At 40.9% G+C, this 25,111-nt stretch overlaps 2 protein-coding genes across 2 annotated transcripts in view; both read right to left on the bottom strand.

The window, feature by feature from the left end:
* LOC115159798 (5'-AMP-activated protein kinase catalytic subunit alpha-1) overlaps window positions 1-1,985 on the bottom strand; it is an 18,412-nt gene extending 16,427 nt beyond the window's left edge. Inside the window, exon 1 of the mRNA XM_029709855.1 lies at window positions 1,606-1,985. Within this exon, the coding sequence (XP_029565715.1) occupies window positions 1,606-1,702 (97 nt within the window). The 5' untranslated portion in view covers window positions 1,703-1,985. The remainder of the gene's footprint in view (window positions 1-1,605) is intronic.
* A 6,356-nt stretch (window positions 1,986-8,341) lies between these two features.
* LOC115159797 (allograft inflammatory factor 1-like) overlaps window positions 8,342-25,111 on the bottom strand; it is a 36,844-nt gene continuing 20,074 nt past the window's right edge. Inside the window, exons 4-6 of the mRNA XM_029709854.1 lie at window positions 24,801-24,842; window positions 20,010-20,172; window positions 8,342-10,433 (exon numbers count right to left, since the gene is read on the bottom strand). Coding sequence (XP_029565714.1) covers window positions 10,346-10,433; window positions 20,010-20,172; window positions 24,801-24,842 — 293 coding nt within the window. The 3' untranslated portion in view covers window positions 8,342-10,345. The remainder of the gene's footprint in view (window positions 10,434-20,009; window positions 20,173-24,800; window positions 24,843-25,111) is intronic.

Here is a 25,111-nt window from a genome sequence, read left to right as displayed (position 1 = left end):
GGAGAGAGAGAGAGAGAAAGGGGGCCATGGGAGAGATGAGAGAGAGAAGCGAGGAGAGGAGAAGGAAGGGGCCATGGAGAGAGAGAAAGGGGCATGGGAGAGAGAGAGAGAGAGAGGAGAGAGAGAGAGAGAGAAAGGGGCCATGGGAGAAAGAGAGAGAGAAAGGGGCCATGGGAGAGAGAGAGAGAGAGAAAGGGGCCATGGGAGAGAGAGAGAGAAAGGGGCCATGGGAGAGAGCGATAGGGAGGAAGAGTTGGGAAATACTGTAATAAGAATGTTTTTATGTCAGGTTTCTTATCAGCCCCAAACTGCTACACAATGACACATGCAATGCAACACTGTGGTTAACAGCAGAATGACACTTGCAATGCAATCACTGTGGTTAACAGTAGAAGGAAACGTCTTATTCCGCATGATTTATAGGCCTGTGTTTATATCAGTTTACAGATGTAAGTTACTGTGTAGCCTACATAATGGTTCATTGCCAAATGTAAGCAAATAAAGGCCTACCTAAAAACTGGTCAGAAGAACAAGTGAAAATATATTAGACAGGACTGTACAGAGGGGAATGAGAACGAGTGAGGGAAGGGGGCATGCACAAATAGCTGCTATTGATTAAACTGTTATGCTGGTGATGCATTAACCAGCAGGTAGTCACCTAGAATACAACCATGTAGTAAATGGCCCAATGTGCAGTGTGTTCTATTCTGACCACTGGGAGAAAGTAGTAAAGATATTAACAGTCTATCTATAAGCCTAGTTGGTGGTGGCTTGATAATAAAAGTTGTGTTTTCAAATACCAAGGAAATGTACCTTTTTCTAGTTTGAAACAGGCCTAACAGATTATGGCCTTGCAGCAAGGCTATACAAGTCAGTTTGGTCCTCTACTTAAAGTTTAGACATAACGTTAGTCAACGTTAATCATTTTAGGTGATATGATATTAGAAAATGATTTTGACATGGTGTAGATTGTGTGGAACCCAGGGACAATGATTTTTTTTTTTTTTACCCAGGGACAACGTTCCACCCGGTTGAGGATAAATTCTGGCTAATGTCAACACTACTACAGTACTAGGATGTGGTGTTGAGGGGTGGAAGGGTATGTGTAACGACGTTATATGTCCTCATTAATAATTCAGCCAGGTCCAATATAGTTCAGTTTGTATGGCTTCCATCAAAGACACTTCCATGAATGTTGAGCCTGGGGGATAACGACTAACGTTAGCTGGTCAGTTTGATTTGATTTAACTAGTCAGCTGAAGCAGGCTTACTGACTGAGAAACCACTAATTTAACTTAGCATAGGTTAGCAATTTGAGCGGAGACTATGCTAGTTGGCCAACTATCAAGTAAACTTGGTTAGTTTAAGTTCTGTCATTCGACCACATAAATAGCTGGCTAGCAAGCTTACTAGTTGGTGCTTTGTCACGTTCTATCTTTTGATAGATTAAAATGTACACCGGCTAGCTACTCAGCCAGGCTCTAAAATCAAACAAGCTAACCTTAGCGAGCTAGCCTAGCTCGCTAAGTTTAGCGGCCAACAAGTGCGAGAAATCCCATCGTCTCGCGGGTATCTGGTCGAAACTTGAAAAGTCAAGACCCTTACCTTTAACTTTCCCGAACGTCCCCACCCCAAGTGTGTCTCCGAGAATATAGTGTCCAATTTTTACTCTGCCTTCATGTTTCTGTTTATCCGTCGCCATCTTTCCCGCAGTGACCAAGCCTTGATGCTGTGCTTATGCTGCTGCGAGCAGACTAGCAGAAGCGAGCAAGCAACTGCGACTGGATCCACACTAGATACCACAGCCACAAATGACTAAAACCCGCCTATTTCTACAATGTACCTTCTAAACATCTGATTTAAACTTAACCTTAACCACACTACTATGCCAAACCCTAACCTGAAATTAAGACCAAAACGCACATTTCTGTTTTCATACCTTTTTACGTTATAACCAAATCAGACTTTGTGACTGTGGTAACTAGACAACTGCGATTGCGAAGGGTCGTGGAAAAAAATACTCTTCCGTGTCATCATAGGGACTAGTTGAAGTGGATTTTCAAAATAAAAGTCTAGACAAATTGCTGTCAAACTGTGTGTATGTGCAGTGGTGTAAAGTACTTACAGTGCATTCAGAAAGTATTCAGACTCCTTGACTTTCTCCACATTTTGTTTCGTTACAGCCTTCTTCTAAAATTGATCACATTGTATTTGTTTTTCATCAATCTACACAAAATACCCAATAATGACAAAGCAAAAACAGGTTTTTAGACATTTTTGCAAATGTATAGAAAATAAAAACTGAAATATGCCCGTCGGGATGGTGCCAGGTTTCCTACAAATGTGAAGCTTGGCATTCAGGCCAAAGAGTTCAATCTTGGTTTCATCAGACCAGATAATATTGTTTCTCATGGTCAGAGTCCTTTAGGTGCCTTTTTAACAAACTCCAAGAGGGCTGTCATGTGCCTTTTACTGAGGAGTGGCTTCCATCTGGCCACTCTACCATAAAGACCTGACTGGTCGAGTGCTGCAGAGATGGTTGTCCTTTTGGTAGGTTCTCCCATCTCCACAGAGGAAATCTGTCAGAGGAGGTTCTTGGTGAGTTCACCTCCCTGACCAAGGCCCTTCTCCCTTGATTGCTCAGTTTGGCCTGGCGGCCAGCTCTAGGGAGAGTCTTTGTGGTTCCAAACTTCTTCCATTTAAGAATGATGGAGGCCACTGTGTTCTTGGGGACCTTCAATGCTGCAGAATTCTTTTGGTACCATTCCCCAGATCTGTTTCCAGGATGCACCTGAGCTGAATTTCCAGTCTCATAGCAATGGGTCTGAATACTTATGTAAATAAGCTATCTGTTTTTTATTTGTAATAAATTTGCACAAAAAAAATACAAACCTGTTTTCGCATTGTCATTATGGGGTATTGTGTGTAGCTTGATGAGTAAAACACATAATTGAATCAATTTTAGTATAAGGCTGTAACGTAACAAAATGTGGAAAAGGGAAGGGGTCTGAATACTTTCCGAATGCACTGTAAGTAAAAATAATTTAAAGTACTACTTAAGTCATTTTTGGGGGGGGATCTGTAATTTACTATTTATATTTTTCACAACGTTTACTTATACTTCATTACATTCCTAAAGAAAATATTTTACTTTTTACATTTCCCTGACACCCAAAGTATTCCTTACACTTTGAATGCTTAGCAGGAGAGGAAATTGCCAAATTCACACACTTATCAAGAGAACATCCCTGGTCATCCCTACTGCCTCTGATCCTTTTCTATTAAGGTATCTTGACTTTAAATGAAGTATGACACTTGGGTACTTTCCCCCACCACTGTGTATGTATGTGTGTGTGTGCATAAACAAGTAATCTGGGCTAAAGGGCCCTGGCCCCTGCAATGTAGACTATTGTAAAAATGTTGTTGAATAAAACCTTAAAACATATTCCCCCTCTGATCATCTAAGTGATGATCACTGATCAATAATCAGTCTGACCAATGACTGTATATGGTATGAGTCTGACTCATGCACATGTCTACTTTGCAGCCACCAGATGACAGTCAAACTCACTGTTTGAGTTGATTAGAAACGTGAAACAGTATTTGTTCAACCATTGCTGTGTGTCTCCAGTAGATGTCAGTGTATTTCCAGAGAGGAGAGGGAGGCCTGAGAGTGGAACTATTTAGCATAGAATAAAGGTCACAGCCAGACACAGATAAGCCTCAGGCAGGACTACTAATAGTGATTGCTTCATGCATAATTTCCTTTCCAAACAGGGACTTCATCCCAAATGGCACTCTATTCCCTACATAGTGCACTACTTTTGACAGAACCCTTTGGGAGTAGGGTGCCACGCAGTGGTTTCACATTATAAATAGTTGAATGATGGATGGATGGATAAAGATAAAATGAGAGAGCAGAGGAGTGTGCAACAGTGAGAAATTAAAGCCAGAAATGTATGATTGACACAGTCTTTTCACTGTACGGAGGAGGAGAGGATGACCTTTAATCTCTTGCTCTCTCAATCATGCATAATAATGTTGTGCTTTGAAGCTCAGTAGGACTGACCCTGGATTAGAGATAGAGACAGAGAGAGAAACGAAAGAATAGAGAAAGAAAAGAGAGAGAGGTTGACGAGGAAGGAATTGATCATAGAAAGAAAGCAAGACAAGAGAAAGGGGTTGAGGGAGGGGGGTTGTTGAAAGCCTGGAACTATGGAAAGAATTAATAGAAAGAGAGCAAAGATAGAGGTTGAGGGAGGGGGGTTGTTGAAAGCCTGGAACTATGGAAAGAATTAATAGAAAGAGAGCAAAGATAGAGGTTGAGGGAGGGGGGTTGTTGAAAGCCTGGAACTATGGAAAGAATTAATAGAAAGAGAGCAAAGATAGAGGTTGAGGGAGGGGGGTTGTTGGGAGCCCTGGATATTGCATTTCCACCACACAGCGTGGTACCTGCCACAGGGAATCAGACTAGACCAGGCTGCAACCAGAGAGACAGACAGCATTGATGTTTTAAAGCATTTGAAGTGTTTCTCTAGTCTGTCTAGACTGTGTCAGTCGGGGAAAACCTGTGATGAAACACTGCTTTAGACGGACGCAAGCTCTGAGAAAATTGCAGCAGTAGCAATAGACAGTACACATCTGTAAGTCTATGTTTATCAGGACACTATCACACAGGCCTATAGGAGGCAGCTATACGATGTAGCTGTTGGAGATGTGCCTTTTGGAGAATAGATACAGATACTACTTTATTGACTTTCCCCATTTAATATCATAGACAGGGAACAGTGACAAAGCAAAGCACTTAACAAGAGCACCAGGGCTAAAGGCAGCCTATGGCGTAGTAGAGCAGCAGTGGCAGGTGTTTACATGGAGCACTGATTATTATTTTAATTACACAAGTGCTTACGGTGCTTTTTGTCCCATCAGATTCCCTCATTAGTGTGCTGGGCTTGTTAGTGTATTCCCTCTGTATCCAAATTGCTCCAAAAGATTAACATAATTCCCCAAAAGCAAGCAGTATGGCTTCTGGGTGCCGTGTGTTTACAAACCAGTGAACAGTAGAAGTCAATAGCCATGCATTTGCGAACATATGTGGAAGGTGAACAGGAAAGTGAGGTCCCCGTGTCGAGATGAGATTTGCTTGCAATGGGCCTACTATAATGACAACTTTGAGCTGTTTTTGTGTTTTCAGAAATACACATGGATACATATGTGTGGAACACAGTGCTTGAGTTGGGATGAAAGAAGTGCAGGAGCTGTCTTTTTCCAAGTCAGTCCATTAGACTTTGTTCACCGAAATTCACAAATGACATTACGCTATAGGGGCCCCACAAGGGTGCGTGCTCAGCCCCCTCCTGTATTCCCTGTTCACCCATGACGACACAACAGTTATAGGCCTGATTTGCAACAATGACGAGACAGCCTACAGGGAGGAGGTGAGGGCCCTGGATGTGTGGTGCCAGGAAAATAACCTCTCACTCAATGTCGACAAAACAAAGGAGCTGATCGTGGACTTAAGGAAAGCAGACGAGACCGCAGTCGAGGAGGTGGAAAGCTTCAAGTTCCTCTGTGTACACATCACTGCTCTAGAGGAGATCTGCATGGAGGAATGGGCCAAAATACCAGCAACAGTGTGTGAAGACTTACAGAAAACGTTTGACCTGTGTCATTGCCAACAAAGGGTATATAACAAAGTATTGAGATAAACTTTTGTTATTGACCAAATTATTTTCCACCATAATTTGCAAATAAATTCATTAAAAATCCTACAATGTGATTTTCTGGATATTTTTTTCTCATTTTGTCTGTCATAGTTGGCGTGTACCTATGATGAAAATTACAGGCCTCTCTCATCTTTTTAAGTGGGAGAACTTGCACAATTGGTGGCTGACTAAATACTTTTTTGCCCCACTGTATAAGCCTAAAATTTGAATATTTCAGGGGAGATCTATGCACAGCAAGTTTTGTCAATTAAGATATTATTAAAATATGTTTGTTGTCCCAATTACATTGCTACGGTTTAGAGGGGAATCCCAGCTTTCCAAAGGTGCCGATTTAAAGGGGACAATGACATTAATGCTTAGTTAACTATGGTTAAATTGCGAGATAACTGCTACACGTTGTTTTGAATTGGCTGCCTAGTTAGTTTGTTGTCTGTTATTTATTTATATCTGCTGCTGTAATGTTTCACGCTCTTTCCTTGGACAATGGTCTACTCGCACTGGCAGACACAGACACGCACTGAAGGGTCATTCGGATAATGGCTGATATGTCGATTAAGTGATTACTTAAGTGTGCCTTCATGAATTACATTAACAAAAATTATTTCTGACATTAGAAATAGAGGAAGGCCAGGACTAAAAACAAACAAAATATAACTATTGTAAAATGGATTGTGTCTAAAATGTGTATTGTATGTATAAGTTTAGAAGCTGGAAGTAGAAACCTAAGTGTTATTGTTTATTAGTCTACTCCAATTGGGGGAAGGGTGGTAGGGTTTGCAGGGAATAATAAAGGTATATATAAAAAAAGGTATATATGACAGATGTATGTACACTACCTTTCAAAGGTTTGGGGTCTCTTAGAAATGTCCTTGTTTTTTGTCCATTAAAATAACATCAAATTGATCAGAAATATAATGCAGACATTGTAAATGTTGTAAATGACTATTGTAGCTGGAAATGGCAGATTTCTTATGGAATATCTACGTAGGCGTACAGAGGCCCATTATCAGCAACCATCACTCCTGTGTTTCAATGGCACGTTCTGTTAGCTAATCCAAGTTGATCATTTTAAAAGGCTAATTGATCATTAGAAAAACTTTTTGCAATTATGTTAGCACAACTGAAAACTGTTGTCCTGATTAAAGAAGCAATAAAAATGGCCTTCTTTAGACTAGTTGAGTATCTGGAGCATCAGCATTTGTGGGTTCGATTACAGGCTCAAAATGGCCAGAAACAAAGACTTTCTTCTGAAACTTGTCAGTCTGTTTCTTGTTCTGAGAAGTTAAAGCTATTCCATGCAAGAAATTGCCAAGAAACTGAAGATTTCGTACAACGCTGTAGTTAGTCCATAAAAAAAATAAAAAAATCTACAGTTTCAAGCTACAATAGTCAATTACAACGTCTACACTGTATTTCTGATCAACTTGATGTTCTTTTAATGGACAAACAAAAAGGTGCTTTTCTTTAAAAAACAAGGACATTTCTAAGTGACCCCAAACTTTTGAATGGTAGTGCATGCATGCATATATATCCAAACACACCCCCATTGGAAATGATGCAGATAATTACACTGATGGAAGCAACAATCTGCAATATTGAAGCTGATCCACCCCCTAAAAAATAAAACAAATATATAAAACAATTATGCAACTAATTTCCATTACTTTACAAACCCTAATTTGACATTTTCTTCCCCTACTGTATTTATTTTGCTCCTTTGCACCCCAGTATTTCTACTTTGCACATTCATCCACTGCAACTCTACCATTCCAGTGTTTACCTTGCTATATTGTATTTACTTCGCCACCATGGCCTATTTATTGCCTTTACCTCCCTTATGTCACTTGTTGCTCACATTGTATATAGACTTATTTTACTACTGTATTATTGACTGTTTGTTTTACTCCATGTGTAACTCTGTGTTGTTGTGTGTCTCGAACTGCTTTGCTTTATCTTGGCCAGGTCGCAGTTGTAAATGAGAACTTGTTCTCAACTTGCCTACCTGGTTAAATAAAGGTGAAATTAAAAAAAAAGATATTTTTTCAATTTTAAATCTGCACAATCTTGAACAAACTACAGTCACGCAGATTTACAGACTAGTTGCAAATAAACGTTGCGTCAGTGGGTGAATCTGGGCCGGCTATAGGCTGCTTTGTTTTCATAGAGGAGCCGGTACACAATTCCCCAAAAATATGTAGTGCAGGTATGGCGCTCCGGACAGCTCCGGCCCAAGTCAAGCACTGATGGAACCGTTTTACAGTGCCTGTTATTATTTCTCTACGTAAATTACTGTAACAGTAATACTCTGGGGCTACAGTAACTATAAATAGGATTAAAACTAAGGCTATGGTTAATAGTCAATGAAGCAACTAAATAAAAATGCATTAAAACATGTTATCTTAAAATAAACTTAATGGACATGGATTTGGTTATGTGAATTAAACACACTAACATAAGGGAATCCTGTCTATTCCTAAAAGTTACAGCATCAAACCTCTATACCCTTCAATCTACAAACAGTACAGGAAAAACTGGAAAGCTGGTTTCAGTGTTTGATGAAATATTTCGTACAATGGTGGAATTATTCATACAACAAACTACCCAAGAACATATACGCCAGTGTAACAAATAACTTTAATTGCTTTGGTTTTGGCAAAAAGAAAAAGAAAAAAGTGCATCATATTGGTGGTCATAAGAAAAGAACACTGAAAAGACCTCCACCACCCAACACACTGGGAATAAAAGTACATAACTGACATATTCAAAAACATGTAAAGCGAACACATTAAACTACTACTATTATATTCCATGTTAAGCGTGAGAAAAAAAATAAAGAATAGAAGAGCAACAGTGAGGCACAGAAACTGGAGAATTTATGGGACAAACAAATTAACCCGGACTGATGGGGGGGAATGAAAGACGAAGAATGAGACGAGATGAAAGACGAGAAAATAACAAGATTATAGTAAAACATGGCAAGACGGGGATAACACAATTTGAAATGGACAGGTTCATAACATTTTACAGACGAGATAGAAATGAGAAGAGTACCACTATGAAGACTAGGATAGTCAGACGGGACATTTGGGAAACTGGCATGATTGAACTGCATATCTAACATCACTTCATAGATGTACTGTATATGTATTCGGAGATCCAGTCATTCAAAGCAGTACCTGAGACAGCATAGACCTAGGGGAACATTACCAAAAAAGGAACACCTAACCCTAACATACACATGAATAAACACCTTTAAAACTATTTTCCCAAATACAGGTCAGGAGGGAAAATAGAGCGTAACTCTAACTTCCTCTCCTCTTCTCTCAACATTACTTTAGGCACTTGGAAAGAACGTGTTTTCATCATAATTTATACTAACATGCTGAGAATCTTCAGTGTGTGCCTGTGCCTTAAAACTAATCTTCCATAAATCCACGTGAAGTGCTACTAAACTCGACTCCACCGACCCCATCCATCCTGCTCCTTTAGGTTGAGGAAGCCAGTGTCAATCTACAACACCGGATCTAGTCACACTGACTCAATCCATCGCCCCACCGACCCCATCCTAATCCCAAATACAGTAACCCATAATCTGTCACACCTGACATATAGTGAGACAATGACCAAGCGGAGTCTGCAGCATGGCAACAATCCATCATGTGGGATGATTGACAACTGTGTAGAAAAGGTTTTCCAAAAACGGTGTTCTTTTTATTCCTTGTGCTTCATAACCAGCATGGTACTTTCACATGATTAAAAATATCAAATCTAAAAAGAGGAACTAGATCATTTGGTGGGGAGGAGTAAAATGAGAGAGGTGTAAAATAATATCTGAATGACTTGGGTTAGTTTCCCTAATAACTGTTCAATCTGTTTCCCTTACAAACCCTCTAAACACAACCAGTAAAAAAAATTAGGTGTGTAAACTGATTGCCGGTCACAGTGAAAAAATGTACGCTTCCTACTCCTTTAATTTAGGGTTAGGTTTGCAAAAGTTGTTTAAATAGCGTTTACCCTCCACTGCATCACTGACTAAAACTATACCGAATTGATTACATCTGTAAAACGATTAATACTACATTGAAATCATGATAAAACAGGACCACTGATAAATTCACTAGTATCCAGACACGCAGACCACTCATAATGGATGAGTTGTTGACACACAATCTTTGCATCAACACATTACACTTGCACATACATACTGAGGATATCACAAAATTGTCACCTCTGTTAGTTTGATCCCAGCAAACAACACATTGCTCATATTCACAAAACGACTCAAATTACACGGTTATCGCCAAGGGGTTATGAGTGTTCACACTAATTAAAAATACTTATTTTCTCATCGTCGTCATCATCAAAATAGATATATACATGTACGTTATGTAATGGTCTTAAAAAAGCTAATCTGCCATGTCTTCACAGCATATATATATATATTTTTCCTTCTCTCTTTTTTCTCCCCACATGTTTTGAACAGAGGAGGAGAACCCCCCCCCCCCCCCCCTTCTGGGACGCGTGCACATCCTGAGGTGGGGAGTTGATAAGGCTATGTACACGTCCCTGGTAGGGTCCTAGAATGGTGATATAGTCTAGAGGCTCTGGATGTCCTAGGTCTATGGCAGGCTGGCTATGTCCCGTTTGGGTGGAGGCCCATCAGGCTTACAGATGGCCCCGTTAGCCTTGTCCTCGAAAATCATCACCCTGCAGAAAGAAAGAGAAAGAAAAAGAGAAAGAAAGAGATGGGGGACAGACAGAAAGAGAGAGAGAGAGGTCAGTGGCGGACTGCAAAACAAACTCAAAGTCTCCCAGAGCTAAGGGAATAGTAGGCGCTTTTCTAAAAGTACATTGCACAACATTGTCAATGGGGGTGTCCAGCTGTAGAACATAGAGTAGAGTGTTTTTAAGCAGCACACACTCACAAGCATGAAACATACATGCCCAGACAAACACACTAAGCACTTTTAGCTCTAGGTTTACAGTTAGCTTGAAGAGTTACTGGAAATGTGTTGTTGGGAAAGTGTGTGTGTGTGTGTGTGTGCGCACGAGTGAGTGAGAGAGAGAGCAAGTGAACATATGCCTGTGTATGAATATAGGCTATAGCAGGATTTGGGCCATGCACCAAGGGATGGGGTTTGGGGAACGTGGTTGGCAACCCTGCCTAGACTGCCTCTATTCACTTCACGGTGCATGGGAGCTGGGAGCTGAGCAGGATTTAAGATGGTTGCCTTGCAGTGTCCAACCAGTGTCCCACACTAACGAAGATAGTGGCCATGGCCAAACACCCATACTAGTGTACTAAAAGCATATGTTTTATAGTATGTGAAATTTCTACATTTGTACTCCGAATGGGTCATCTAATGCACGATTGCGTTGACTCCCGCCATTCGTTCATTTTGGTACAGCGCTTCAATTTATCTGATTATCAGCTGTTGTCAAACACCTGAGTCGGAAAAGACGAGTGATAGCTCAAACACAGAAATTAGTATTCAGTTTAAGTATGTAGTACACGAGTATGGGTATTTGGACACCCCCAGTCACTAACAACACAGTCCCTAACGAGCGGCCAGGTCAGAGAAGGCGATCAGAACAGGACACCCTGCAGAGTTTAATAAGGGGCTTATGTCACCCATCTGACACACTGATCTAAATAGAGAGAGTAGAGAGAGAGAGGGACAAACTGAGATTGGGATAGAGGGGGTGAGGCACAAAACGGAAAGAGAAATAATAGTGAGATAAGAGAGGAATATGAGAGGCAGGAGTCCAAATACAACGAATGAAAGCTGAAAAAAAAGATGGAGACCATGAAAGGCCTTGAGAGAATGAAGGAGGGAGCCAGGGAGGAAGGGAGAAAGCAAGGGAGAGATGCACACAGAAAACAAGAGAGGGAGAGAGAGAGAGAGAGAGAGAGAGAGAGAGAGAGAGAGCGCTGACAGGTTCTATTCTGGGCGAGCAGGCATCTTTACATTCCTTTTTTGGTTAACCTCAGCAAAGCTCCTATAAGCTCATAATGAGCGCTGATCCCTATGGAGACCAAACCGCTGCCACGGCAACCTGAATGCTGGTGCACGGCTCCCTGGCAACCACAACCCATTCTGTTCCTGACTACGTTACCCAGTGTTTCAGTGGATGGCTCAATCAGCTACCTCCAGCTGTATCTGCCTGACGGTGGCTACTGGATCAGTGTGTTTGAGGGGATTGCTCATCTTAAATAATGTAATGAGTAGTGATTTGGGATGTAAGATGATTTGTATTGTAGATAAGTCATTCTGCAAAGCCTTGCTCAGGCCGACCCTCTCACGAACACCCACTATGCCTCTAAATTCCCTTCTGACAATGCAGCCTCAGTTGTCAGGCACAGCCACACCGGTTCCACTAATATAGCCGGGATTATCTAATTGGCTGGCTGGGCTCCATGAGGAAAGAGAGGGATTCCTCATCTCACTGTGTGGTGGTTCACACACTAACCCTGGAAAGCCTATCACACTGACCTGAACTAGGATTCACTACACAGAACCATACACAGTTACCGATCAACTACTTACTCCATGGTCAACCTCTGTAGATCTAACCTTTTATCCATAATAACTATGCTAACTACACAATGCTATGCTAATAATCACTAGTTAACTGATATGGACAAATCTCTCTATCAATACTCTTCAGATAATCCCTCGTTCTTCAAGTTAGAAGTAAACAGAATAGATACATCATTGTCCTCTGGTGCTGTGAAGAGGAATGTTTCACCGGTCTTGTCTGTATCTTCCTCTATCAATGAGTATACTTACAAGCGCAAAAATTTGATATTAAACTGATTATGGCAATAGGCAGATTATGCAATAGTCTTGTAAACACCTTACTCTGCTTATCTTAATTGGTGTGTAGTTAAAAATCAAAGTAAGCATACGTCAATTAAAACACCTGGTTTTCTGAGCAATCATTCAAATTATTAGGACACGTGTATACCTTAAACAGCGTTTCCAGCGGTGTATTAGAGCTGCGCATGTGCCAGCACCAGCTAAGCGAGCCTCCCTCTTTAGTGCCAGTGAAGTGTGTTCAGAAAAACCGAAAATAAGTCCGAACTCCGAATTAAATAGTATTCGCAAAAATAACATGGTCACTGTGGTAGAACGTTTATTTTGATTGGTGATTTTCTGCATTTATCAAAAGTCCCATCATTAGCTTGATTTCAGATGTGTCCATGTAAACAGGATTATTAGGGAAATCATTCTTCTTGCAAAGCATGTAAACGTTTTACATGCCGAGTGGTGCCGTGGTCTACGGCACTGCATCGCTGTGCCACTAGAGAGCTTGGTTCGAGTCCAGGCTCTGTCACAGTCGGCCGCGACCACCCATGGGGCGGCGCACAATTGGCCCAGCGTCGTCCGGGTTAGGCCGGACAGGGATTTCACCGCTTGTGCCATTTCTCACCTGGGTGTCTAAATACACTTGGAATGTAAACCAAAATGTGAGAAACATATGTTAATGTAAATAAGTACAGGATATAAATAATATGCTGTGTGTCTGTGCGTACGTGTGCGTGTGAAGCCAAATGTGTGTTTAGTTTACTCTGACACTCAAACGGCCAATCCAAGAAACAATAGGACTGGACTTGGAAAATAGGCCTGGGGAAAAAATTCTGTGAATAACAGTTTACTAACCATATAATAGCTCCTGTTTTCTGCCCGCAAATCCCTCACTCACTCTCTCAGCTTTCCGATCCCTCTCTCCAACTCTCACTCTCCGTCCCAGGAGAAACTACATAATATAATAAAACGAGATGTTGGAGATCGCTGTGGCTAACTTGGACAACGTCCAATCAGATGCATGCATTAAAGGCTGGAGCGGGAGAAAGGTTTTTGAAAAGGGTGGGGTGCTTTTCTCAAATCACTCAGAGAATAAAGTTTAGCAACATTTGTCTTTTTTCTCTCTTAGGGCAGTGAATGAGGCCCTATCTAATTCACTCTTAATGGAGAGGAAGGCGGACAACTGCACATCGCATGAGAGAGAGAGAGCGAGATTCAAGGCCAACATCTGGTTAGTCCCCTTGAATAAGGCAACAGTATGGAATTCAGTGACTTGCCCTCTATATAATAATCACTCAAACATGTCTAATATATCAGTCAGAATAAATAGGCTAACTTATTAGGCTATAACTTTCTGAACCGTCCTCACCCCTCCCTTCCGGCAAGAGGTTCATCAGAGGTGAACATGGATAATTACACCATCTAGTTAAATTAGGACAGGGTCCTCACTCCTACTGCGGAAGGATGGAGGAGAGAGCGCGAGCGAGAGAAACAAAGAGAGTGTAAGGGCAGTGGAGAACAGTTTTGTTTCCTCCTGATGACGATTAGTGCATTTTAGATTATTTTAGAGATTTGCCTGGTTAAGGGTCTGCCTGGCCATCTTACTCCAGTTAGAGCTGACACACAATAGCAAACACACACTGACCATCCCCTTAGATCTCTGCCCAAATCCACCCCAGGATGTTGTCCTGTTTGAGTTTGAGAAGGGCTTACACATGAAGTAACCCTGCCCAAAAACACTTGTCTGGCTTTCCAAGGTCCATTCATCTCGACTCAGCTTTTCCCCTCAGCTTTTCCTCTCAGATTTTCCCCTTAAACCTGTTGAGGACAGACGTTCCGCCAGCGGGACCCCTCGCCAACAGCCAATGGAATAGCAGGGCGCGAAATACAAAACAACAAAAGTCTCATAATTCAAATCTCAAACAGTCAAACTATTTTACACCATTTTAAAGATAAACTTCTCGTTAATCCAACCACATTGTCCGATTTCAAAAAAGCTTTACGGTGAAAGCATAGCATTCGATTATGTTAGGACATCACCTTGACAAGAAAAACCACACAGCCATTTTCCAAGCAAGGAGAAGCGTCACAAAAACCAGAAATACAGCTAAAATTAAATCACTAACCTTTGACTATCATCAGATGACACTCCCAGGACTCAATGTTACACAATACATGTATGTTTTGCTCGATAAAGTTGATATTTATATCCAAAAACCCCATTTTACATTGGCGCGTGATGTTCAGACAATATTTTGCCTCCCAAAACTTCCGGTGAATGAGCACATCAATTTACAGAAATACTCATCATAAACGTTGATAAAATTTACAACAGTTATTCAAAGAATTATAGATACACTTCTCCTTAATGCAACCGCTGTGTCAGATTTCAAAATAGCTTTACGGCGAAAGCACATTTTTCAATATTCTGAGTACAGAGCTCAGCCATCAAAGCATGCTATACAGTTACCCGCCAAGTTCTGGAGTCAACAAAACTCAGAAATAGTATTATAAATCTTCACTTACCTTTGCTGATCTTCGTCGGAATGCACTCCCAGGACTCCCACAAGAAATGTTTGTTTTGTTCGATAAAGTCCATAATTTTTGTTCGCGCGTTTAGATCACTAGTCCGAAGGCACAATACGCGAGCACAAAACCCTAGACGAAAAGTCAAAAAGTTCCATTACCGTTCGTAGAAACATGTCAAACGATGTTTACAATCAATCCTTAGGGTCTTTTTAACATAAATCTTTGATAATATTTCAACCGGACAATAGCGTATTCATTACAGAGGAAAAAGAAGGAACGGTGTGCCTGCGTGGGTGCGCCTGCGTGACTGCGCAGTAAACAACTCATTGGCCTCAGCCTAATCCGCTTGTTGAGTCAGCTCTTATTCTCTCCCCATTCACAGTAGAAGCATGAAACAAGGTTCTAAAGACTGTTGACATCTAGTGGAAGCCTTAGGAAGTGCAAAATGACCCCACAGACACTGTAGTTTGGATAGGCAATCACTTGAAAAACTACAAACCTTAGATTTCCCACTTCCTGGTTGGATTCTTCTCAGGTTTATGCCTGCCATATGAGTTCTGTTATACACACAGACATCATTCAAACAGTTTTAGAAACGTCAGAGTGTTTTCTATCCAAATATACTAATAATATGCAAATATTTGACTCTGGGCCCGAGTAGCAGGCAGTTTACTCTGGGCACGCTTTTCATCCGAACGTGAAACTACTGCCCCCTGTCCCAAACAGGTTTTAACAGTGTTGCCCTTACGTGAAAAGTGACTTTTACAAGGTTAAGTTTTGGAATGTACTCGTCATTATTTGTTTCCCACCATGGACACCAGAAGGTGTTTTGCTACCATGGCGATTTAACGCTGGTTCGGTACTAGAATTTTTGTTAAGTTCTGCACTTCTGTCAAAATGTGTCTCACGTGATTGAGAGGATCAAGGCTGTCTATCAGAGCAGCCCCTTTATAACACAAAGTGCCTGCTCTACTTCCTCATTCATTGCTAGAGCTGTCAGGGCTGCATTGTTATCTCCCCACTCATGCTGCACAGACGTTAACACACTTGAATAATGCAACACGGCATGCATGACTATTTGCAAAACAAAGTTCATACATTCTAGACCACATTTACAATGCAAGACAACAGTAGCTTCCAGCTTTGACTGTAGGCTACCAAAAACGAATCAACTTCTTCGTCACCCTCTCCTCCACCTGTGGTAAATTCAATTGATTGGACATGATTTGGAAAGGCACACACCGGTCTATGGAAAAGTTTAAATCACCAAGACTCTTCCTAGAGCTGGCCGCCCAGCCACTGAGCAGTCGGGGAAGAAGAGTCTTGGTCAGGGAGGTGACCATGAAGCCGATGATCACTCTGACAGAGCTCCAGAGTTCCTCTGTGGAGATGGGAGAACCTTCCAGAAGAACAACCATCTCTGTAGCACTCCACCAAATCAGGCCTTTATGGTAGAGTGGCCAGATGGAAGCCAATGCTCAGTAAAAGGCACATGACACCCGTTTGGAGTTTGCCTAAAGGACTCTCAGACCATGTGAAACAAGATACTCTGGTCTGACGAAACCAAGATTCAACTCTTTGGCCTGAATGCCAAGCGTCACGTCTGGGGGAAAGTAGGCACCTCTTATCACCTGGCCAATACCATCCCTACGGTGAAGCATGGGTGGCAGCATCATGCTGTGGGAATGTTTTTCAGCAGTAGAGACTGGGAGACTAGTCGAGGGAAAGATGAACGGAGCAAAGTTCAGAGAGATCCTTAATGAAAACCTGCTCCAGAGCGCTCAGGACCTCAGACTGGGGCGAAGGTTCACCTTCCAACAGGACAACGACCCTAAGCACACAGCCAAGACAAAGCAGGAGTGGCTTCGGGACAAGTCTCTGAATGTCCTTGAGTGGCCCAGCCAGAGCCCGGACTTGAACCTGATCAAACATCTCTGGAGAGACCTGAAAATAGCTGGGCATCGAAGCTCCCCATCCAACCTGACAGTGCGTGAGAGGATCTGCAGAGAAGAATGGGAGAAACTCCCAAATACCGGTGTGCCAAGCTTGTAGCGTCATACCCAAGAAGACTCAAGGCTGTAATTGCTGCCAAAGGTGCTTCAACAAAGTACTGAGTAAAGGGTCTGAATACTTATGTAAATGTGATATTTGCAAAGATCTCAAACAGTTTTTACTTTGTCATTTTGGGGTATTGTGATTTTGGGGTATTGTGATTGTTTTTTTAAAATCAATTTTAGAATAAGGCTGTAACGTAACAAAATGTGGAAAAAGTGAAGGGGTCTGAATACTTTCCGAATGCACTGTACATGTCAGAGCTCAGGGTCTCTGCTTCACAGCTCTGCATGGGTTTTGACTGACAGCGGTTCTGAAATTTAGCAATGCGCGTGACAAGAAGTTGCCCCATTTTTTACATTTTAGTCATTTAGCAGACGCTCTTATCCAGAGCGACTTACAGTAGTGAATGCATACATTTCATGCATTTAAAAAAAATAATAATATTGTACTGGCCCCCCCCAACCCTCCAGCTAATTGGGCAACTTCAAAGTATTATTTCAAGATCAAAAAGGGGCTTAGGTGGTGGACGTGGCAGATGGCATGGCAATGAGTGCGTTTGGCTGTCGGCGCAGCTACATTTTAGAATTTTAAAGCCAATTTCTTACAATTATACAAATTTCTCCATAGAGCGGAGAGACAATTTTGCAGTTTTAAAGCTAATTTCTTGCAATTCTACATATTCTGTCATGGATAATGCTGTGTTCTTTTGCTCGAACATAAAATGAATTCTGCTAAATCCATTGTTTTTTTTCAATGTTAAATTCTCCCTGACTGTCTAGCTTTTATTTTGGTGATTGTTAGTCCTCTACGATTATATTATAAAAAATATAGATCCATTCTCTTTTTTTACATACTTTATATCTGTTTTAGTCATTTAAGTTTATACTTATGTGTTTTTCCATCCCAAAAATGTAGAAAACATGTTATCATAATATATTAATGGATTATAATGGCAGAAAAATCCCTGACTTCTGCAAATGTTTTGTTGTTCGAGTGAGGTAAATGCTGTAAATTACAAACGCTCAATGTATTTTGAAAGACATTGAGGATTATAATAAATACCATTTTGATGTCATACAAGGAAGCCAAAGACCCATGAGTCCAAATGTGCACTTCACATTTCCATATCATTAAACGAATGTAATATTCAGTGTCAACGTTTACGATAAATACGTTGAATGTACAGTTAGAAGATGACATGGCGTTATACCTTGGGTTGTCCTGAAAAGAATAAGCCCATTTGTTGTATTGTGAAGAAAATTTGACACAGACCACGCATCTGAATGCACTCATGACTCCATTCTTTGCGCACCAAAATTACAAATCTGTCTCTCTGCCTTGTGAAAGCCTAACACTAAGATTGTATTCAATAATTCAGCTAGTCATGTTGGCAATAGAACAAGCGTTTCAAATTATGCCCACCTGACCCAGATTGCGATATATAAAATGGCCCGTTTTTGTATTGCGTAAACAGAAGTAATTGTGTAAAGGTAGACATGCAGGGCTGTGTTCCAAACAAAACAACCACATGTGCTTGCTTTAGTTCTTCAACGGCACAGCTAGGAAAGCTGAACAAAAAAAAAAAACACTTATAGTTGAAAACTTTGAGTCATAAAAGTGCATTGAAATGACTTAGGAACTGTGCACACTTTGGAGAGATGTGTCACTTCGAAACACCAGTTAGACCTCACACTCAAACCCATGTAAGTTTGTCTTATGTTGCACCTACCCCACATTTCCAAGAATCTTATCATGTTACTGAATGCATTCAGATATTTTCAGATTACGTTATCAGAAAATGTGGCGAAAAGTACAGTAAATGATAATGCACATAAAATCAACAGTGTAATGTTTGGATTCAGTCTTGTGTTAGGTGAACTGTTGTGTCCTCACCTTTAGTCTAATACTTTTCCCATAATATCCAAACAGTTCCCTTTAAATTCCTACCATGGTTATGCATACCCAGCTTCATTTCACATTTTAGTAATTTAGCAGACACTCTTATCCAGAGCGACTTAGAGGAGCAATTAGGTTTAAGTGCCTTGCTCAAGGCATATTATTCCGTAAGAAACATTTCAATTTAGCCCTATCCATAAAAGCCAATTCACACGAGTCTAAGGAGCTAAAAGAGAGAGCACACTTCTATGCAAATGTTGTTGATCAGTACAGTAAAATGTTCTCCAAGCAGCTGCCAATAAAATAAGTCCTAAATGGAAGGGATTGTTTGTAATCTGTTGACCAATGAAATCAGCTAAATCAAGCTCAATAACTCAATGCATGCACACACTCCTATTGAATAATACGCATTCACGTGTATTGTGAATAGACCTAGGCTACATTTTGATTTACCCAGTTTATCAATAGAGAGATTTAAAGTTCAAATAAATGATTGGTAAAAAGTCAAATTGACTGTCTGATTGTGTAATTGATTCATTAATGCATACATCGATCTCTCTAAAAGCACATAAATGTTTAAATGTAATGATATTGAACTTAAGATGCCCAACGATTGAACAGAGCAGTAGCTGAGTTTCTCTCTCTGGATTAAGTGCCATTGTGTGACTTAGGCTAATATGCCTTCTTTTATTTGGTGGTATCGTTTTGGTATCGAGTATCGTGATGGTATCGAGTATTGTGATACTAAACGTGGTTTCGGTATTGAAGTCAAAGTTCTGGTATCGTGACGACACACGCCGAAATACAAAGAACGTCAACCGAGACATACATATTGTAGTTAACAATGCATTTGGTCACTCACACACCCACACTGAAAAAAAACAGATGCCAATGAAACATGCAATACAAAGCACATATGTCGGCGACAGGTGCCGCACACACACACACCAACCCAATACACCACAACAGACACACACACACCACAAACACTCACAGTTTGAGAACGGCCGAGCGCTTGCCCAGCATCATCTTGACGAAGTCTCTGTAGTTGATGCTGTCGCTGATGCCTTCGGTCACCTCAGAGATCATCTTCTTCATCTCCAGGTGGGTCTTAGGAACACCCAGCTTCTCCATCATCCTCTTCAGACCCATCATATCTGGAGGAAAACACAGGAGAATGGTTAACACACAAACGAGAACACACACACCACACCTGGCAAACACACATACGCAAGCAGCCAAATGTGCTTGCCTGACACCTGTTTTCAAGGCCAGTAGGTCAACTACAGTATCACCTTTCTAGTGAGACACAATGGTGACTAATGAACCCCTTATAGACCTCTAGTTCATCCAATACAGACAACACACTGAGGTATTAACCAATGTTCCCTTACATTCTTTTCCGGCACTGAGCAAATTTCAGGTTTGATGAGCGTTTACTTGAACGCCGTAGAAAGTCTGTGCAACTTCCAGTGCACGTATACTGTGAACACTGAGGTTGTACCACTTTAAGTTACAGTTGCATATGGGGGCTAGGGGCTAGGGGGCAACAACAGTTGCAACCTGTTGGGGCTAGGGGGCAGTATTGAGAAATTTGAAAAAAATATGTGCCCATTTTTAACTGCCACCTACACCAACTCAGAAGCTAGGATATGCATATTATTACCATATTATTACCATTATTTGGATAGAAAACACTCTGAAATTTCTAAAACTGTTTGAATGGTGTCTGTAAGTATAACAAAACTCATATGGCAGGCAAAAACCTGAGAAAACCTGAGAGAAAAAAAGAATTTTGTGGCTGTACTATTTCTTTTGAGTCATTGTTTAATAGATACCACAGTGAGAAAGGATTCATTTTGCAACTCCTACGGCTTCCACTAGATGTCAGCGATCTTTATAAAGTCGTTTGAAGCGTCTATGATGAACAGAGATCGAATTAGAATGCAGGGAAGTCGACCTCCCTGGGATGTCGTCACTTTCATTATTGCCTGCACCTGCGCGATCATGTGACGCGAGACATTTTTCAAAAACGTTTTTCTAGACACAGGAGAGGTCGGGTTGAAACATTACTGATGTTTCACGTTAAAAATGGCTCTAAAGATTGATGCTAAACAACGTTTGACATGTTTGAACTTTTTAACTTTTCGCCGTGACTTCACACCCCCCCGCGCTACTTTTTAGTAGCCACCGAAGCGCTAACAACATGGAACAACTTGGAGTTATTTGGACATCAATTATGACCTTTGTCAAAATAAACCACATTTGTTGTGGACCTGGGATTCCTGGAAGTGCCAATGGATGAAGATAATCAAAGTTAAGGGATTATTGACAATAGTATTATTGATATTACATGGTTACAAGATGATGCTAACCTATATAGCCTAGCCTATTGTTCTTAGCACAGCACCCGGTTTATTGCAACTTGTGATTTCCCAGTAAAGTTATTTTGAAATCTGGCAATACAGTAGCATTTACGAAATGTTAAACTATAATTATTTGAATGACAATATCATAATTTACCAATGTTTTCGAATAGTAATTTTGTAAATTGTAACGTTGTTCACCGGAAGCATTTCAGAGAAGAAAAAAAATCTGAATTTCACCGCTACTGTAAAATGCTGTTTTTGGATATAAATATGAACTTGATGGAACAAAAAATGCATGTATTGTATAACATAATGTCCTAGGAGTGTCATCTGATGGAGATTGTCAAAGGTTGGTGCATAATTTTAGCTGGTTTCTGCTTTTGGTGACGCCTGACCTTGAATTGAAAATGGATGTTTGTACTTTTGTGGCTATGTACTGTCCTAACATAATCTAACTTTATGCTTTTGCCGTAAAGCCTCTTTGAAAATCGAACAATGTGGTTAGATTAAGGAGATGTTTATCTTTTAAATGGTGTAAAATAGTTGATTGTTTGAGAAATTGAAATTTTGATTTTTGATGTTTTGAATTTCCAGCCTTGCTAGCAATCCCGTCTCGGGGTTCATTGCTACCCCGTAGCCCCAACAGGTTTTAACAGTGGCCAAGTAGGCTACTTTATCATAATGTAGGCCTACCAGAGCGGCCTACCATAAAAACTATGGAGAAAATGCATCCAATAACATTTTAACATTGAAATAACTGTTCTAGCATTCAGCCTACAGTAGCAGCCAATGTGTGGTGTTCAATGTAGGCCAACATTCCATGAGACTTTTGAAAAAAAATAAATAAATACAGGGCTTGACATTAATACATTTATCCACTTGTCCTTCAGACAAGGAGGTGACTGAAAATGTGTTGTTTGATGCAAGAAACCACTTTACAAAATAAAATGCATTGTTATTCCCATACCATTATTAGAAAATCAGACAAATTATGCTACCCTCTGCCTATTGGCTACTTATTAAAGCTAGTCTCAAAATACAAAACCGCCCTTTAATACAAAAAAAAAGCTCTTTACCAGACTCGCTTTTCAAAGATGCCTAGAAATGCACACATTTGGTGCTCTTGTAGGAAGCAATCACTCTCCTATTGCTGACTATAAATGATCTAACTGGCTAATAACTCACTACCTAGCAAAGGATATGAACAACATGTGCATATGTGGCTACATGCAGCTCTCGCTTTGATCTCAAAACAAGCACATTTATTTACGACCGCTCATGCTGTAAACACAGTCCAGTTCAAAGTAAATGGCACAGATCCATATATGGCAATGGTCTATTTACATATAGGCCTACTGTAGCTCTGATTGTTTATGCCGCACCAGTCTGTGTAGAGTATGGGCTGCGTATTACGTGTCAATGCAATAGAATCCTACTCCGATGCGTTCTGCCTACAACAAAATCTCATAAATTGTTTGTTTTGGTAAGTTGCATTGAAAGTGGCTAATATTGGGTTGATTTGATCACAATTGCCACAGTAAAGGGAAACATTGATAGTGTTAACAGGGAAAACTATAGAAGTGGTCGCTGTCAAGATCACAGAGTCAAAACGCAAGCCGAGACCTACCGCTCAGATACATGACAAAAAAAAAGTAAAATTATGTAACATTAACCAATTAAAAACAGTACTGTAACAATGAGGTTTGTGCAGTAAGCTATAGGCCCAATACATTATCACTGCATATTGGCTTTGCTTGAATTGCCCTGTCAATGCATTGCTGTTTGGGACATTTTTTTTTTTATATTTCAAAATTTGAGGAAGGCTATATGATCACACCAGTAATAGATCTGTTGTTGAATTATTTGTGAGGCACAGCTGAGTGAGCATACATTTAAATAATTTGCTTTTTATTTTACTGGGCAGATGGTGCATGCATCTGATGGTCAGTCTCAGCGGAGGGAGAGAGCAGCAGACTGAGGGTCCGCCTCAACATCCCTCCGCTCTCCCTTTCCTCCACTGACACTGATCAAAAAGGGACACCGTCTTCCAGCAGATAGGGAAAACCGAGTCGTACCGCATTATTTCTGCCTCATGCACAAATTCATGTTGTTAATCCTATGAACAGAGAAAGTTAAATATATCGCGATATTAAAAGAGACCCAAGCTGCTAACAACAACAACGCAGGCCTATAAATACACTTTCCTACTCATTCCTTACTGCTGCACTGCTTCTTGTAGCGCTGTGTGGAAATAGGAAGAAGGCGCATTTTATGGCTTATAAGTGTTGAATAAAGTTCACAGTGCTGAGTAAGAACTTAAAGATTAACTCAGTCATAAAAACAGCAGCTCTTTGCTGTATCTGTTGACAGTCTCTCTAGTAATGGTTTTAAACATTTTTGAAATCTCAAAGTATCAACTATCAACTTAGCTTTATTTCTTAAATTTTTTTAAACCTTTTTTGTGATATCCAATTGCAAATCTTGTCTCATCGTTGCAACAACCCAACGGGCTCGGGGGAGGCGAAGGTCGAGCCATGTGTCCTCCGAAACATGACCCGCCAAACCTTGCTACTTAACACCTGTCCGCTTAACCCGCCACAAGGAGTTGCTAGAGTGCGATGAGCCTAGTAAAGCACCCCCCCCCCCCCAAACTCTCCCCTAACCCGGACGACGCTGGGTCAATTGTGCGCCGCCCTATGGGACTCACGGTCACGGCCGGTTGTGACACAGCCTGGGATCGAACCTGGGTCTGTAGTGACGCCTCAACGACTCTTAGACCGCTTCGCAACTCGAGAGGCCTGCTGTAGCTTTATTTTATGCCTGCTACGTTACTGCAGACACAGTATTCTGAGCCATCCGATTGGCCAGCAGTAGGTCTATAGTGAACTTGATTTGCTCTCTAGGGCCGCCGGGAAGGCAGTGTTTGTACCCTCACACACATGAAATGTGTTTGCCTACCCGGTGCGCTGGGCAAGATGCAATAGATGGTATAAAATACAGTATATACATATGAGATGAGTAATATAGGATACGTAAACATGATTAAAGTGACTAGTGATACCTTTATTAAATCCATTTATTAAAAGTGGCTAGTGATTTTAGTCTGTATGTTGGCAGCAGCCTCTCTATGTTAGTGATGGCTGTTTAACAGTCTGATGGCCTCGGTGACCACTACTCTAGAAAGTTGAGTGAAGTTCAATCTCATGTTTCTCTCTGTGGGCTGATATTTCTGCACGGCAATCCCGGGAGATGCGGGCAGTCTCTGGGCTACTGCGCAAAGCTTAGAGGGAACATTCGTCTTAACTACTACTCAGTGATATCACACACACACAGGTAAATTATCTTTATTATGACTTTAGCACTGCAGTTGTGTATCACTGCTGAGCACCTGGCTGCTTGCTGGTTCCACTACTTACCAATCTCTCCCTGGTCGTTCAGGTCAAACTCTGCATATTTGTCTGCAAAACAAACACACAGCAGACTAAATAAGGAGCGTGGTGAATCAATGTAACACCCCCTCATACCCTCCAGAGAGACACAAACAACACACCTACATCAGACAACACACACCACAACATTCTCAAACACACCATATAACACCTAATATATACAGTAATACACACACACAGCATTCATAAAGTATTCAGACCCCTTCACCTTTTCACATTACAGCCTTATTCTAGAAAATGTATTAAATATTTTATTATTTTCATCAATCTACACACAA

The sequence above is a fragment of the Salmo trutta genome, chromosome 23 (genome assembly GCF_901001165.1).
Source record: "Salmo trutta chromosome 23, fSalTru1.1, whole genome shotgun sequence".
Lineage (NCBI taxonomy): Eukaryota > Metazoa > Chordata > Actinopteri > Salmoniformes > Salmonidae > Salmo > Salmo trutta.
This window is presented reverse-complemented; position numbering and strand designations above follow the sequence as displayed.